The sequence below is a fragment of the Rhinolophus sinicus genome, linkage group LG03 (genome assembly GCF_036562045.2).
Source record: "Rhinolophus sinicus isolate RSC01 linkage group LG03, ASM3656204v1, whole genome shotgun sequence".
Lineage (NCBI taxonomy): Eukaryota > Metazoa > Chordata > Mammalia > Chiroptera > Rhinolophidae > Rhinolophus > Rhinolophus sinicus.
Window position 1 is genome coordinate 193163319 of NC_133753.1, and position 15910 is coordinate 193179228.

Genomic DNA, 15910 nt, shown 5'->3' on the forward strand with positions numbered 1-15910 from the left:
GTTCCACAAACATACCAAAATTAGGAAGAATGGTACTAGCACTTACTCCTAAACCTACAGTATAGTTTAGTGAAACCACCAATGCACCAATGCAGAGCAACCACAATAACCCAACAGTTATTGTGGGTCAGCATCCAGGTTCACAGAAGGCAACCCCCAAATATTATACATCACGTTAGTCAGGAAGCATCCGTTTCCTAATTCCAGGAAACCTGACTAGTGTTAACAAGGCTCCTGCCCTGGTGGCGTGTAAATGAACTTTATCATCAGTGCTCTAGAAGAAACGTTCTTTAGGAAGATCTAGAAAATCATACACAAGTGAACGGGCAAAACAGCGCCGGGGTTGAGGGGAGCTGGATTGAGACCGCACCACACCTTACTGGCCGTGAGATGTTTGGTAAATGGTCAAGTCTCACCTATGGTATGTGAATTATAAGAAGTGCATCTCCTTCATAGGGTGATGAGAATTGACATAATCCAAGTAAGGGTTTCAGAAGAAGGCCAGGCCTGCAGTCAGGGCTGTCACCGTAGCCAGTGGTATTTTAGTACAGAATAATTCACTATCAGTCTACCCACACACCGCAATCGCAAAGCATTCCCCCCACTCACTCCGTCTCGTTTTCTTCAATTCACTCTGACTCCCACGTACTCTGTCCCTCTGCAAGAAAACCTCACATGGGTTCTGAACTGCCCTCCTGAGCATCTGTGGGTGGTGTAGGAGGCTGCCCACTCGGCCTTCTCCATATACAGCTGGTCTGCGTTGGGGGTGGTGGGGGTGGGGGGACATAGACAGGGCCAGAATAAAGCAACAGGGACCATGTGAGGATTCAACTTCCAATGCGGTCTCATCAGCACTGTAACAAGATCTGGTGTTGGTGTAACCTACCAGCACTTGAGACATCCCCTAATTTTGGGGCAGAAACACTGATCTACGACGGGTCTCTATAATCAAAGGACCCACCATTTAGACAGTGCAGCATTTAAGTCCATTTAATAGGATCAAGCCCATGTTCCTCTCAATGTTAACATAAATCTTGAGAATAAACTCAATGTTTTAAGTTGTCAAAATAGTTTCTAGAGCTTATGAAAAGCAAACAAAGCGCAACCCCCTTCAATGAAGGCGGCATTTGATTGCAGTGAATGTTTTGTCAGAAGACAAAGGCTGTGTAGAGACCCCTTTAATGTAACGGATACAAAAGCTAGAGCAACAGTATCCCCACAATCACACGACTCTGAACAAGTGAAACTATGGTTACTGAACAGCATCTACAGTGTCTGCAAAAGAACGTAATAATAAATAACTGTAGATGCACCATCAGACACCCATTTATTTAATCACAGAAGTGGATCTTACTACTACGTTTCATTCTAAATTTTTTCTTCATTCTTCAGATTCCCCAGGCTTACGGATATCATCAATCTTCAAAATCATTCTAACCATTTGTGTTGCAAGAGATATCTGTTGCTTTTTGCCAATTAAGGTTTCTATGACATGCTGTTGCTTCATATCTGAAAAATACAAACAAATTGATTATCCTAAAACAGAATACACATTTAACATTAGTAACTTGCTTCAATTTACTGAATCATAATCAGTAACACTTAGGAATCACAAATTTGGAAGCCACAAGTCCCAGTTACATTTCCAGAGGAACAGCATTTCATTATCCCCCAGGGCTTTTTGGAATTGGAAACTGGCTATTATCAGACAGCTGGTGGGTGGGGTGGGGTGGGGGGCACACCTTTCTTCAGTCACAAGCTAAAAGGCTAGGCGACTAGCTAAACGGTGAAATCTTTCAGTGACATCCCACCTCACCCCGCATAATTTAGTAAACCTGAAATAAGTGAAATCTGACAGTACCCGAAGTATAATTCTAAAACCGAAAAATGATAAATTTTCGCACAACCAGGCATTCGAGTTAAAAAATTTCAATACCTATCTGATGAAGAGTTGCTTGGGCTCTGAACACAAAAAGTAGAACATAGCTATCCTTTCAGTAAAAGCAGACTGCCTGATTCTGTGGTCGGGACCGACTGCAGAACTCACCACGGCCCAAGGAGTGCAGAACCACGGGGGCAGTGATTCCACCAGCAGACACTGCACTAGATTTGCAGCAGGTGAACTAGTTACGTGGCCATGGAGGTCAAGGACGGCACATTTATAAAACTCCCCATACTTTATGGGGTACAAGCACAGAATAAACTGTGGACCGCAAGGCAATTTCAGGGCTGTTTCATGTGAGACCCAGAACCCACTCTGGCAGACACTTGTGCAAAAAAGGCAAGATGGGAATTTTCTAAAACCAGAGATTAAAACGGAAGCTGTTTCTGGTATAAATACCACACTGTAATTCATTGTTATTACAATTAGTTTCATGTGGCTAGGACTAGCCGTCTAACCAACTAAGGCAATCAAATCAAACACCCTGAAATTCAGGACCTGAACACCTCAAGTGTGCTCGAGAATTCAAAAAGCCCCGCCAACCTCAGTCAGCACTACACACCACACAGCCACGCAGGAGGCACCACTCACTGGAATCAAACCCAGCCCCTCACCGTTTGTGCCCTTGTGCAAACAGTCAATGCCCAGGGCGGGGTTCATCTCCTTCACTTGTCTGGCTCGGACTTCGGTCATCGTCTGGATGGGGTTCATGCCGCTGTTCTCCGAAAGGGCCATGGGGATGACCTCCAGGGCGTCGGCGAACGCCCGCATGGCATACTGTTCCAGGGTCGGGCACTGCAGGGCACAGGCAGGTGAGTGTGCTTGGCAGGAAGACCCGGCAGCATTTGGAAACACAGTGCAGTTACATCCTCTGACAAACTAACTCATGAGGGATCTAAGCACAGGCTGTCTGCTATTTTTAATGTGCCAGAATCTGAAAATATCACTACAGAATAAGGATGGAGAAAGTACACATGTGAAAGACGTCTGAGAACAAATCAGCTCTTACTGATCTGTATCACATTTGATTAACTTGTAATTTCAAACAACATTAAGTGTCGAGAGTCACACAAAATAGTAACTGTCAAGGCCAGAATGACTGAAAAAAGCTGAGAAATGCTAGTTTATGGTGAAGCTGCACTTGAACGCCTGGGCACGGGTCGACTTAGATGGAACGCCTGTTACAGGCACGCCTGAAGAGCCAGGTGTCCTGGTGGCTCTGGCTCTGCCTGGCTCTGACACCCTGTGCACGTCCCCACAGCTCTAACCTCAGCTCCTGACCGTCCCTCTAAGCTCTTGCACCCGGTTCGTTCGCAGCACCATGACTTTACACACTGCAGTCCAGAACCGTCCTATCTTTGCTGAGTCCCAACACGCATTTTACCTTATCTGCCGCTTTGCTCACTGCCAAAGCACACGCGATTTCAGCAGCGCCTCCCCCATACACCACACGATTATCACGGATGAGGTTCCGGATGACGCACAAGGCGTCGTGAAGAGATCGCTTTGCTTCCTCGATGATCTATGGAAAACAGTTTTACCTGAATTAATGTGATCATGATTTATTCATTTTAGAGCCAAATACTTGGCAGCTCTGGTTTAATCTAAGGGCTTAATGAAAATAGTCCTAACCCCCCCCCCCATTAAAACTATCGTGGTTAAAACAAATGAACAGAGCGTGCCAGAATACTTGTTATGAAATGTTCTCTACCTCTTCTCCCTACAATGTAGTTAAAAAAAATGAAGCAAGCAGAGGCTCATAGACTCATTCCAGGACACACGACCAAGTGAAGGGGTCAAATAAAACAAAACTGACAAAGAACCACCTCACGATGAGTCTCGTCTATCACGATGCACTCTCGGAGAATGGAGAAATTGTTAATGGTTATTTATGTAGGTTTCCTATTTCTACTTAAGGGACAGAGGAAAGGCACACGGGCTTTGGAGAACTGGCAACAGAACGTGGTCTGTGGTAATTTTACACCATGATGCGTCTTTGTTTCTTTAAGAAAAATGATCCTGTTTTACTTACGTTAATTGGGTCTCAGTTACAAACATAGGTAAAGCCAAACCATGTACCCAAATCGGAAAACAACGTAGGACAAAATCTCACTTCTCACCATCTTATTTCCTCCTCTGATGAAAATGGTCACAGCTCTGGAGTTCTTGCACTGCTCGATGACCAGCATTTTGTCTTTGGTTGTCCCAAATGAAATCTCTTTCACAAGCCCAGCATAGCCCAGCTTCTCAGCGGTGAGCTCTGAGAAGCGTGGGACGATCCGCCCTCCTGTCGCAATGGCAATCAGCTAATGGGGGGGAGGGGAAGGGTCAGCGAAGGGAGACAATGTCGGTCAACAGCGAACTTTCAAAACTGGACCACAAAGGAGCTAAGCTCCACCTACGAGCTCACTAGAACTGCTGCCTCACAGCTCAACACCAAACACGCACCTTGTTAAATGAACAAGGCTCTGAAGAGCTGGGAGTCTTGGTCTGGCTCTGGCTGGCTGTCACCCTGCGCCATATCCCCATAGCTCCCAACCTCTCCAGACTGTGCCTCTGGATCCGAGCTCTGTGCAGTCATCCCGCTGCAGACACGGCTGCAGTGAGGACCCATAAAGTCATGTCTGGCTACATGCCATGTCTGGGATAGCTGTTAAGTATTTGGCTGACAGAGAAGTGGGTAAAACCATCTCAGAGCCAGAGAGGCCAAGTGAGATGACATATGGAAAGCACATGCCACAGAACACCAGAAATATATAGCATTGTTACTAAGTCAATAAAAAAGATTCTAACACCTCTCTCTCCCAGCCCACCCTTCTCTAATCTACGGAGCCTTGGCAATTGGATGTGGTAATTTAAGGCAAGCACTATCAAAGCAGCCCCAGGATACACAGAAGCTCAACCCGAGCCCAGAAGCCTCTTCACACGCAGCTTCCTACCTCAATTTCAGGTCCTCCTACCCAGCGAACTGCAGGCAAGTTGTTCTGAAGAAGTAAGTGATTTGCTTCGTCATCAAAGCCCCACTGACAAATAGCTAGGTTAGCACCAGTTTCTTTAATCTGGGAAAATAAATTTGCCATCATGTTAATAAAAAGTAAATATTCTTTGTACTCTGTTTGAAAAAAAGGTGAGATGCACAGTTGGGTAAGTTGGGTGCATTAAAATACAATGAAACACAAAAAAGAAGGAAATATACAACTGCAGACTTCCACCAGGTCCAATTTCTAAAGGAGCGTGTATCAATGGGAATACTTCATTTTAAAACTATGCTTTAAAAACCAGTAATTCACCCTGAACTGAATTGTTACAGAGAAGCAAAACAAGAGGTGGTCAGCCAAGCTAAGCACCCCTGCTGGCCCCCGGAAACAAAGGTTAACAGCTCGGTCCTGCCACAAATACGAAGGAGTTTCATCCATTTGTGTGTGGTTTTAACAAAACATCTTACGGTACATTTCTCTGCAATTTGCTTCTCTCCCTTGAGTGGACGAGCCTCTGTGGATCAATAGATACAGGCTAATTGAGAGGCCAACAAAGGTGATCTCACTTTGAATGAGCGACCCTCCGCCCTTTGCAAATGGCTATGTGAGTTGTCCCAAGGCGGCGGCAATGATCAGAACTGAACGTCCATCCGGCCACGGGTACTCACTCGCGGGAAGATGAGTGTGCCAGGCCATGGCCGCCACGTCACTCCCACCTCCACTCATCCGCCACAGCTGGCTCGCTACCCCTCCTTCTGCCGTCTCCAACTCTCTGGAACCCAGTCCATTAGTAGCAAAGTCCTCCTTGCAATGTCTGTGTCACATCCTTGCTGTGACCAACCCTGGCTGTGCCCTGTACTCTTACTCAAATGGCTTCCCCGCCAGGTGCTCAAAAGGTCCTTTTGGCTCCCTGTTGACAGCCACCTCCAATGTTCCCCACGGATCACTCCCACTCCTCAGTGTTAGCACCTGGCCTCATCACACCTCCTCTTACCATCCCTGCCAAGCCTCCCATCTACCAACACAATCCTCCAAGTCCCCGGGCCTCACTTCCCATCCCTCCTCCTCCAGCGCAGCGAGGCCAGCACCCAGGGCCGCCCAGCGTGCTCTAACCCCTCAGCCCTCCTGGTCCCTGCCCACGCCACCCACACTCCTGCCTCAGGCCTGTGTACATGCTGCCCACGCCCACCTTGCTCGGCCTGGAAAGCTCCTCACCGGGACATGCTGCTCTCACTGCCCATGCGCCAGCTCCGCACAGCATCCCCGTCCTCCCCTCACCCTGCAGGCCAAGAGCAAGAGCTCTGCTTTGTTCACTGCTGTACCTAGTGCCGCAGCACTGCCTGACACAAAGCAGGCGGAGAACTGCATCATGAAGGAATAAATAGACTCAACCACTACCCAGAAAACAGACGGCAAACTAGCTTCTAGATCATTTGCTCTGGTAAATAACGCCCATGTCACGTATCCGTGAGTCCTGGTGCTTCAAGCTCCCAAGGACAGTTCCAAAGACGAACTGCTATGCAGAGAGCCAGAGGGGAAGCGGGAAGGTGCTCATTCAAAAATACTCCAGTTCCGAGCAAGGAACTGGGATCACTGTGATGGAACTCGGGTTTAACCCCAGGCCTCTGGTCGAAGGGTTCTATTTAGAGGTCTCAAAGATGCGGAAAGCCACATTAAAATTGTCCAAAACTTCAACGTACTGCCTAGACGTGTCCAGGAGGGCAAGTACGGAAAATCAAAAGCACGGAGCCCCAGACGCGTCACCATTTTAAGACAAAATCATACTTCTTTCCCCCTTAGGGGTTTCTGTGCCATCTGATTTCTCACTATGAATGCTTAGTACTTTCATAATTTAAAAGTGAAGAGAGCAAGCCTCTACTGTTAAGGTGACTCCTGTAGCCACATAACGAAGTACCAAGCTAGGACAGGTTAGCGCCACACACACTTATCACCTATAGCGGCCCAACTGCATCCTTGGGGAGGGTAACGTCACCCAAGAGCCACGGGGGGACTTACCTGCTGAATCATCTCCTCGAACTTCTCCTTCTCGTACTTCTGAAGGGCTTTGTAGTCTTCCACCGAGGTCACGTCCAGCTTATGCTTTGTCTTCGGTTTCGGTGGTTCAAATGGACACGTGAGAATTGCAATCTTAGCATCTTGTACTTGCTATGGGGAAAAACAGGAACACGTGAATCAGTGGATTCGTCAGTTAAAAAGTCTCCAGCTGTGAAAGGCAGTGACTCACCTTTGGCATCTGAGGGTGACTGAAATCCTTGTCCACAATCACGCCCTTGATAAGCTTGGTGTCCTCCAGTCTCCCGCCCACTTTGCCTTCCACTTTGATGAGCTCAAAGTCAACGTCACTGCGCTGCATGTCGGCCACCGTGAGCACAGCATTCACGGCGATCTCGGCCATCTGCCGGTGACAGCTGTTAACCCTGGTGAAAACACACTCATGTAACAATGACTGCAGCCAAAGCAGGGGTAATGTGGTATCTCAAATACAGTGTAACTTACTGGAACTCAAAGGCATTTTATAAAATGACTCCAAGTCTCAGGAAGGAATGCCATCACAACCCGCACTTTCAACAGCTGGGGGCAGGAATTCTTAACCTGGGATCCACGGACCCCAAGGGAACCAGAGAGCTGGATGGGAAAACACATCTTGATGCAGTGCAGACTGACTGAGAAGTGAGAGCTGACAAGATGTCCCACCTGTGTAGGGGTTTCTATGACAACGTCGCTTACAGCTAGGGGACGCTACCATTTTTGGAAGGCTTTGAAACATTTGAATTGACTGCTCAAGAAACTTACTTTTGATTCTGGGAAAATAAGGGAAATCTAGTACTTGAAATAGTGCCTAAAGTCTTACATCACCTAGAAAAGATGAACATGAAACTAAAAATGTCAGTATCTTAAGTAGATAATTTATAATATTTTGCTTCATGTTGAACACATCTATACCTACCTTAAAAACAAAACCAAAACAACAGAAACAGAAAGAAACTCATCAACTCAATCGGAAGCCACTGAGGTCATTTCCTGTTACCTCTGGGAACAAGCAAACAAACTTTGCAGTCCCTACAAATGTGAAGTGCAGCCCTGGGGACCTACACTTTGGAGCCCAGTGTGGTTTTTGCCGTCTGAACCAGGGGCTCGGTGTTCTGCAGGTCGACGGGGACACTGTCGCTGATCTTGTCTAGGTGCTCGATAGCAATGCGGGCGGCCTGCTCGTAACCGTCGGCGATGCGGATCGGGTGGATCCCGCGGTCCAGCAGCTGCTCGGCTTCTTCCAACAAGGCACCAGCCAGGACTGCAGACAAGAACACACAGCCAGCTCAGGAGAACGCTACAAGCGGCACAACCCACACAAATTAGCTGCTGCCCTGCAGGCCTGAGCGGTCCAGGATTAAGATGGAAGAACCTTAAGAGGCTGAAACCAATCTAATCTATTTTGAAAAAGGGAGCCTCTTGTTTTAGTCTGGAAAAGGTCTAACAGGTCTCGCATTATAGACAAACGTCAAACTCTCGGTGATGTAAAGAATGTAATGTAAAAACAGTTTCATAAGGGGAGAAAAAAACCCTTGCTTCCTGGGGCAGGGATTTCTATTCTGTGAAATTCATGCTGGTAATAAACATGTATTATTCACCCCCCCAACCCTTCCCCAGCTTCATTTTAGAGCCACGAAGATCGCTGTTGGCTACGTACGACACTGCCATACTCCAAGCACATCCAGAGCAGGGCTTGGTACCCAGTCAAGACTCTGAATAAATGGATTCAAAGTTCGCCTACAGATATAGTAACATTATTCATCTCTTCGGTCCTCCCCAACTTTAAGTTCTGCGTGTTAGTTGCTTGTCACTTCTCTTTAGCTCCTTTGCTCTAACCCTTACCCCCCTCCTATTTTTTCATGGTAGTTTTGAAGGGTCTGGGCCACTTGTTTTGTAGTGTCTTTCAACTTGGATTTCTCTGTCTCCTCATAATTTGATTCAACATAAATGTTCTCAGCAGCTGTTAGCCCTGTGAGTTAAATAACACCTCTTAAATGAGAAAGGGTATTTTGCCCTTTCTTACCAACCACTCCTGTGGTTCCATCTCCAATTTCATCATCCTGCGACTTGGACAGTTCAACCATCAGCTTGGCAATCTGATGGTCAACATCCATCATGCTCAAAATGGTGGCGCCGTCGTTAGTTACAGTCACATCACCATCCTTGTCCACCATCATTTTGTCAAGCCCTAAAAATAAGACAGCAAGGTTTAGACTGGCTCTGAGCAAAACAATTGGGAACCTATACCACATCTGTAAGGAAAGTTAGACCTCTTGACCCAGTTCCTATTTAGGGATTTATCATAAATATTTAACGTACATAAAGGAGTATCTGCATGAAGACATATTTATGTTGGCTTCCACCAAGTGAAATGCTGGAAATAATCTAAAATGGCTAAAACCAGAGAAATGACAGAATTACTGACCATCACTAAATGCAATTAATATTAACCACAAAAGAAGGCAGCTGCGATTTGGAACACCGCAGGGGTGCTGCCATTTTGCAGGCATTTGCTGATTACTACACCAGGGACCCACGCATGTGCGGTCTGTACCCACACTCGGCAGCAGATGCCACGGTAGACCATGGCTGCATTCCTTTTCTTTTTTTTTAAAAAATCTTTCATCTACCTTGAAAACCCTACGGTGAGACACTGCAAAATGAATACACTAGAGGTGGAAGATGACACTCCCAGATCAGACATTATGGGGAGCACAGAGAACAAGTACGGACAGCCCTGTTGCTTACGACGCAACCAGAGCAAAGCCGAAAGGACCCCTAGTGCCCTGTGCACAAAGGCGAAAGGGAAGTCCGGTGCTGCCCTCTGCCACGTCCAGCCGGCCAGGGAACGGAAGGCGCGTGACCAAGACAAACTGGACATTGTAAAGTGAGAAACGGAACGTCCCAACATCGCAGTGCTTGGTGCTAGCAAACTGAAATGGATGGGAGAGGACATTTCCAGAAGCATTCTGCTCTGTTAATGACAAGTGAGAATAAACGGAGTGGCTTTGACACTGAGGCAAAATGCAGTAAGGCAGTCAGGGCCGCACTATGAGGTCTGACGAGACAACATCAGTCAGACTTCTAGGAAAACCTATGAACATAACTGTCGTTCAAGCCTATGACCTAACGACAGAGGCTGAAGATGAAATTGAAAGCTTTTATATAAACAGGCAATAAACTGGTCACTCACCAAAACAAGACATGCTGATAACTGCAGGTGACCAGGACACAAAAGTGGGAACAAAGTAGAATCAAATGTCATCATACAATTTGGAATAGGGGTCAGAAATGGAGGAGACTGCCTAGTGGGTTCGGTGAAGCCAACAACTTGTCCACTGCAAACACATGCTTCCAACCACTGAAGAGACTGTACACGCAGACACCAGCCCACGGCGAGCAGGCAGATCAGACTGTAAATGGAGGCAGGCGCTGGAGAGGCTGCACTCGCGGCCAGACACGATGGAGCAGTGTGGTGCTGACCACACACTGTTAATACCAAACATCAGAGCAGAGCTGAGGAAGAGCGCTAAAGAATGGGAGTGTGAAAATATAACGTAAGCAACACTCCTGATGGATTTAAAGTCCACATAAAACAGATTTGCCTGTTAAACGTAACAGACCAAGAACCAGGACAATTGTGAACTGAAACTAGAAATAGTATTAGAGAAGAACGGGAACAAACAATGCTGGAAGTCAAAAGGAAAGAAAAATCAAAATGAATGACAGAAGAAAACCCTAAACATTGTTAGGGACAGGAAAGAGGCAAAAGCAGCAGGTGACAAAAGCAGGGTTAGAATTCTGAATGCAGTTTTCTAATGACTGTCATGTAGAGAGAGAGAACTACTACAGTAGTCAACGAAATCAAGAAGACAGACAATAACAAAAAAGGAAAAGCAAGAGCTTTCTACCAGAAGATTCAAGAAATAAAAGGGAAATTCAAATCCTGACTAGGAATACTGAACACCCAACCGATCTTCTGACCAGGAGAAAATAAAGGTGGAAATGCTACACTGAAAAATCTATACAGAAGAGACAAAAGGATGACAGATACCTTTGAAAAAAATTCCTATGAGGAAGAACCTGTCATTCTAGAAAGTGCAGTGAATGCAGCCCTGAAAGTATTAGGAAGAAATAAATCACCAGGGATAGATGGGATACTGACAGAATTGTTTCAAGCCACAGAGACCGAATCTGTCAAAATCCTAATAAGAATACGTCAACATGAAAACCAAACAATGGTCTATGGACTGGAAACGTTCAATATACATCCCAGTCTTCCAGGAAGCAGATGCCGACGAGCAGTGTAACTAAGAACCGCTGCTCTAAGTTCCCACACAGGTAAGGTGATGCTCGAGGTGATGCAACGAAGACTTGTGTGGATGTGGAGCAAGAAACGCTGATGTTCAGGCTGGAGTCAGAGAAGAGGCACTCGAGACCTAACTGAGCATTCGCTGGATGTTGGAGGGCTCCAGAGAATTTCAGGCCAGTCTGTGTTTCACAGACGGCAGTGGAGCCCTGGCTGTGTGGACCACGAAAAGCCCTGAGTTGCCCTGACGGACATGCGCGTGCCTCAGCATCTGATCGTCCTGAAGTGTGACCTGTACTGCGGACAGGAAGCCACTGGCAGGACAGAAAATGGACAGAATGGTTTCCTGTGGGCACAGGTGTCAGACAAGGTGCATTCTCTCTCCCCATTTGTTTAATCTGTACACGGAACATATTATATGAAAAGCTGGGCTAGACTTAGAGGAAGGAGCAGTGAACATTGGTGGAAAACGTATCGATAACTTCAGATATGCAGATGACACCATCTTACTGACCGAAAGCAGCAATGATCTGAAACCACTGCTGATGAAAGTGAAGGAAGAAAGTGTCAAAGCAGAACTGCAGCTGGACATCAGGACGAAAATCACGACTATGAAGAACCGCACAAGTTGACGACAGACAAGGGAGACACTGAACTTGTTCAAGATTTGGCTCACCTTGGTTCAGTTATCAATCCAAATGGAGACTGCAGCCCCAAAATCAAGAGAAGGCCGAGACTCAGAAGGGCAGCAATGGGAGGATCAGGAAAGATCGCTAAGAGAAAAGAGGTGTCACCAGAGCCCAAGGCTAAGGTCACCCACACCCCCGTATTCCCAATCACTGTGTACAGACAGGAAGGCTGACAGGAAGAAATGGAATCATTGGAAATATGTGGGAGGAGGGCTCTGCGGGTGCCCTGGGCCGCCAGGAAGACGGACAAGTGGGTCCCAGAGCAAATTCTGCCTGAAGCATCCTGGAGGCAAAAATGACAACACTGCAGCGGTCCTAACTTCGGGCACATCACGAGAAGGTGGGGTTCTTTGGAAAAGACAGTAATGCTGGGGACATAGCAGGCAGCAGGAAACAGGAAGAAAATATCAGATGGACTGACGCCGTAAGACAAGCCATGGCCGGGAGTCTGCAGGAGCCAAGCACGGCTGTGAGGACAGGACATGGTGGACGTCACTCATCCACAGGGTCGCCGGGAGTCGGAACCGAGTCAATGGCATGTAACAGATACACGATTTGGAAAATGCCAATGAAATGATGTTTAGTGGAAAAAATATCTGACCTAAAACTGTGCACACATTATGACTAAAACTGTGTTTAGAGTATGGAATAGATCAAGTTTGGCTGTATTAGGGGAGAAAGATGGCCCCCCTCCATTCTCCAACTTTCTGTTAAGAAGTTGTACTGACTAGTTTATGGCTGAAAACTTTTGTTAAAGAACTCGGAATGTTAGTCTCTTACCATTTGGTCCAAGCGATGTTCTCATTGTATTTGCTACAGCCTTGGCCGCCATTATATGAGACTACATGTAACAGAAAAAGCAAATATTCAAGTTACATATTTTTAACAGTTCAAAGCAAACAGCTGCTGATTATAAGACCACTCTGCAATGCTAACTTCACGGAAGAGTCCAGCCATAAACATACAGCACCTTGAACTGTCCCACTAGGGTTTACTGCAGAAACACTCTTCTCTCAAACGGTCCAGCCAGTACCTAACTCATACACGAAGTCACCCGTGCTTGTCACCTGCCAAAGGTATCAACACTGATGAAAGGAATGGAAGCCTGAAAGCATGTTTCTGTTTTCACACATAATGAGGCCCATTTTTCTCCAAACGTCGTTTCCTTTTTTCTGTTCTCACTGTCACAGCCTAACCCAGATCCACAGCACTCTACAGAAATCCAGGGGCTCTTCTCACCTCCTGTCCTTCACATCCATCCTATATCCAGCTAAGCCATCTATTTTTCTTAAACGTGCCCCTTACCAGTCCCCAAACCTCAATGAACCCCCCAGTGCCTCAACGCGCAAGTTTAAAAGCTTCAGCGTTTCTTCAAAGCCCTCCACAATCTGAGACCTAGTTCCCATCCAGAGAGGACGCTCTGCCTGTTCTCAAATACGTCTTCTGACCCCTGAACTATGGATCACAGAAGGCCCCTTCTCTACTCATCAAGACACTGACCAACTTTTCAAGCAGTTCAAATTGCACAGACACCGTGAGACCTTCCATGGTCTCCCCACCTGGCAGGTAATAACAGCAAGTTCATTGGATCTGTGACAATGCTGTAATCCTTACAATACGCTTTGACTGATAGGTCTGTAAATGGCATTTTAAAAGAATAATAATCACAGGGAGGTGGTTCCTAACACAGAGGTGGTTTTGTCCCCCAGGAGACATTTGTGGTTCTGAAAACTGGGGAGGGGGCTATTACTGGCAGTATTAGAGGCCAGGGGTGCTGCTAAACCCCCTCCACAGGACCACTCCCCCCACAAAGAACCACCTGGCCCCAAATGTTAACAGTGCCAAGGCCGAGAAGCCGGGTCTACACCACTGGCTTTGGAGTCAGAGGTGGGCTTCAGTCATGGTCCTGTTCTTCACTAGCTCTGTGACCTCAAGTGATTACGTACGTCACAGCTTCGGACCAAGTTTCTAAGAATGTAAAATAATACCCGTCTCAGAGTGTGAGGGTTACATGAAATAATGCATCCACGTGGTTAACACAGTGGCTGACACAAATTACCCATAGCTGCCACTGTAGCGTTATACTGGGGGCGTGTGTCCAATGTTACTTTTTCTGCTGGTCCCTTCAAGTGAAAAATGGAATTGAGTACGTGATACTAGTGGCCCGAGGACCTACCGCGATCAAACACTGTGTAGTCACTGCTTGATTTACTCCACTTAATTCTCGTTCTCAGCTTCACAGATGTATTACTCCCACTAAGAAAGGCGGTTCAGAAAGCGTGTGTAACTTGTCCAACAGTCCAAGAGAGAACTACACTGTTTCTTAAGTAAAAGGCCAAGACATGAAGTGAACAGGGAAACCTCAGACCCGGTGACTAGGTCTGGTGACTAGGTCTATGCAACTAGGTCTATGCACGTTAATGTGGTGGATCACGTCACTTTGTAACAAACTCTAAGGAAGTCAGTGCCCTCTCCAAGTTTCCCTCCTCTGCACGTTCTGTGTCTGTGTTCAGATGACCTGTCCTTACACTCCTGCAACGGTGCAGTTAACCCCCATCTTCCTCCTTCCCTCCAGCCCCCCCCAAACGCTACTTCCTAAGGTACAGGTGCACTTTAGTTGTGACTCTGCTCAAAACCCCTTCAGCGGCTCCCCTCCTTTCCACAGGATGACATCTTGACTGTGGGATATTCAAGGGCTTCCATCTTTGGGAATTAGTGTAACTTGGACTCTGCTCCATCAAAACCAGATTATGCTCTCATCCTACAACGTGCCATGCGATTTCCTGCCCAGGTCTTTGCTTTCACTGTTTCCTTTTCCTAGACTGCTAGCTCTTTCCCATTCAAAACGTTCCTCCACGCCTGTCAAAAGCCAGTCTCCACCAAATGTCTGAAGGACACCCTCCAACGTTTATCTGCATCCCCTCCAGTAACTGGTCATTCTGGTCTCACACCACCTTGTAATTTGGTTACCGGCGCCCATTTCTCACATGTCCTTCCTTAAGGACCTACATTTAAAATTTTTACGTCCAGGAAAGCACCATGCATAAAAGCACTAAAAAACGAAACACTTTGTAAATGACTAAGCCTTTAAAAAGCGACAAAGGAAAGGAACCTCCATTTATTTTATGGCTGCGGCAGGTACGCTAACTGGAGATTAAGCAACAATCTTACACGTCCCGGTGACGCGAGAAGACTTTCTCTGCATCTTACGAGAACGAAAACGCAGGTCGCCAAGACCGCTAGGCCGGAGCAACGAGCGAGACGCGGCGGGCGGGCTCACGGCCTGTGCTTCAAAACTGCCCCCAACTCCGAAGGGCGCTTGCGGCTCCCCGCACCCCACATCGGGACTACACGCGCATACACGGGCCGCGCCCGGGCTCTGGGAGCGGGGTGCGGGGCTGGACACGAGTGGCGCTCCGGGTCTTCCCCGCGAGCACATGGCAGAACCGCTCCCTGGCTTGCGCAGGCGCAGACACGGGTTCGGCCGCCTCCCCTCATCCCACCGCCAGTGTGTCCCGGTCCCGTTACCTTGAGGGCCTCAAGTCCCATAAGACGAGACTTGCGGTCCTGATCCTTGATGATGAGGAAAGGGCGCCCATATTCATCGAAAGCTAGAGTCCCCACCGACGCCATGGTGCAGCAGCAGAGCTTACTTCCCCACAACCGGCGAAGACCACTCCGGCACCGAGAACGCACCTTCCGCTCGCGGGAGGGCGCAGGAGCGCGCGCATGCGCAGCACACGCTGCGTGAGACTTCCTTTTCGCCTGAGACTAATTTAACGCCGGACAGTACCTTCTGGAATCCGCGGCTGTCGGAAACTTCTATCATACAAGAAGTTGTGGGGGGAAGCGCGAAGACACGGACGGGAACTTTAGAACTCACAAGTCAAGAGCAGGTCGAATTTAGTCACTCATTGAAGTTACACAATTTCTGAACTAG

At 47.4% G+C, this 15910-nt stretch overlaps 1 protein-coding gene across 1 annotated transcript; it reads right to left on the reverse strand.

The window, feature by feature from the left end:
• Positions 1-1308: 1308 nt before the first annotated feature.
• Positions 1309-15695, reverse strand: CCT5 (chaperonin containing TCP1 subunit 5). Its single transcript, XM_074329078.1, has 11 exons — positions 15499-15695; positions 12751-12811; positions 8996-9160; positions 8035-8233; positions 7166-7358; positions 6937-7086; positions 4882-5001; positions 4063-4248; positions 3327-3464; positions 2557-2737; positions 1309-1509 (listed from the first exon to the last, which is right to left on the reverse strand). The coding sequence occupies exons 1-11, from the start codon at positions 15601-15603 to the stop codon at positions 1382-1384; spliced, it is 1626 nt and encodes a 541-aa protein (XP_074185179.1). The 5' UTR covers positions 15604-15695; the 3' UTR covers positions 1309-1381.
• Positions 15696-15910: the final 215 nt, after the last annotated feature.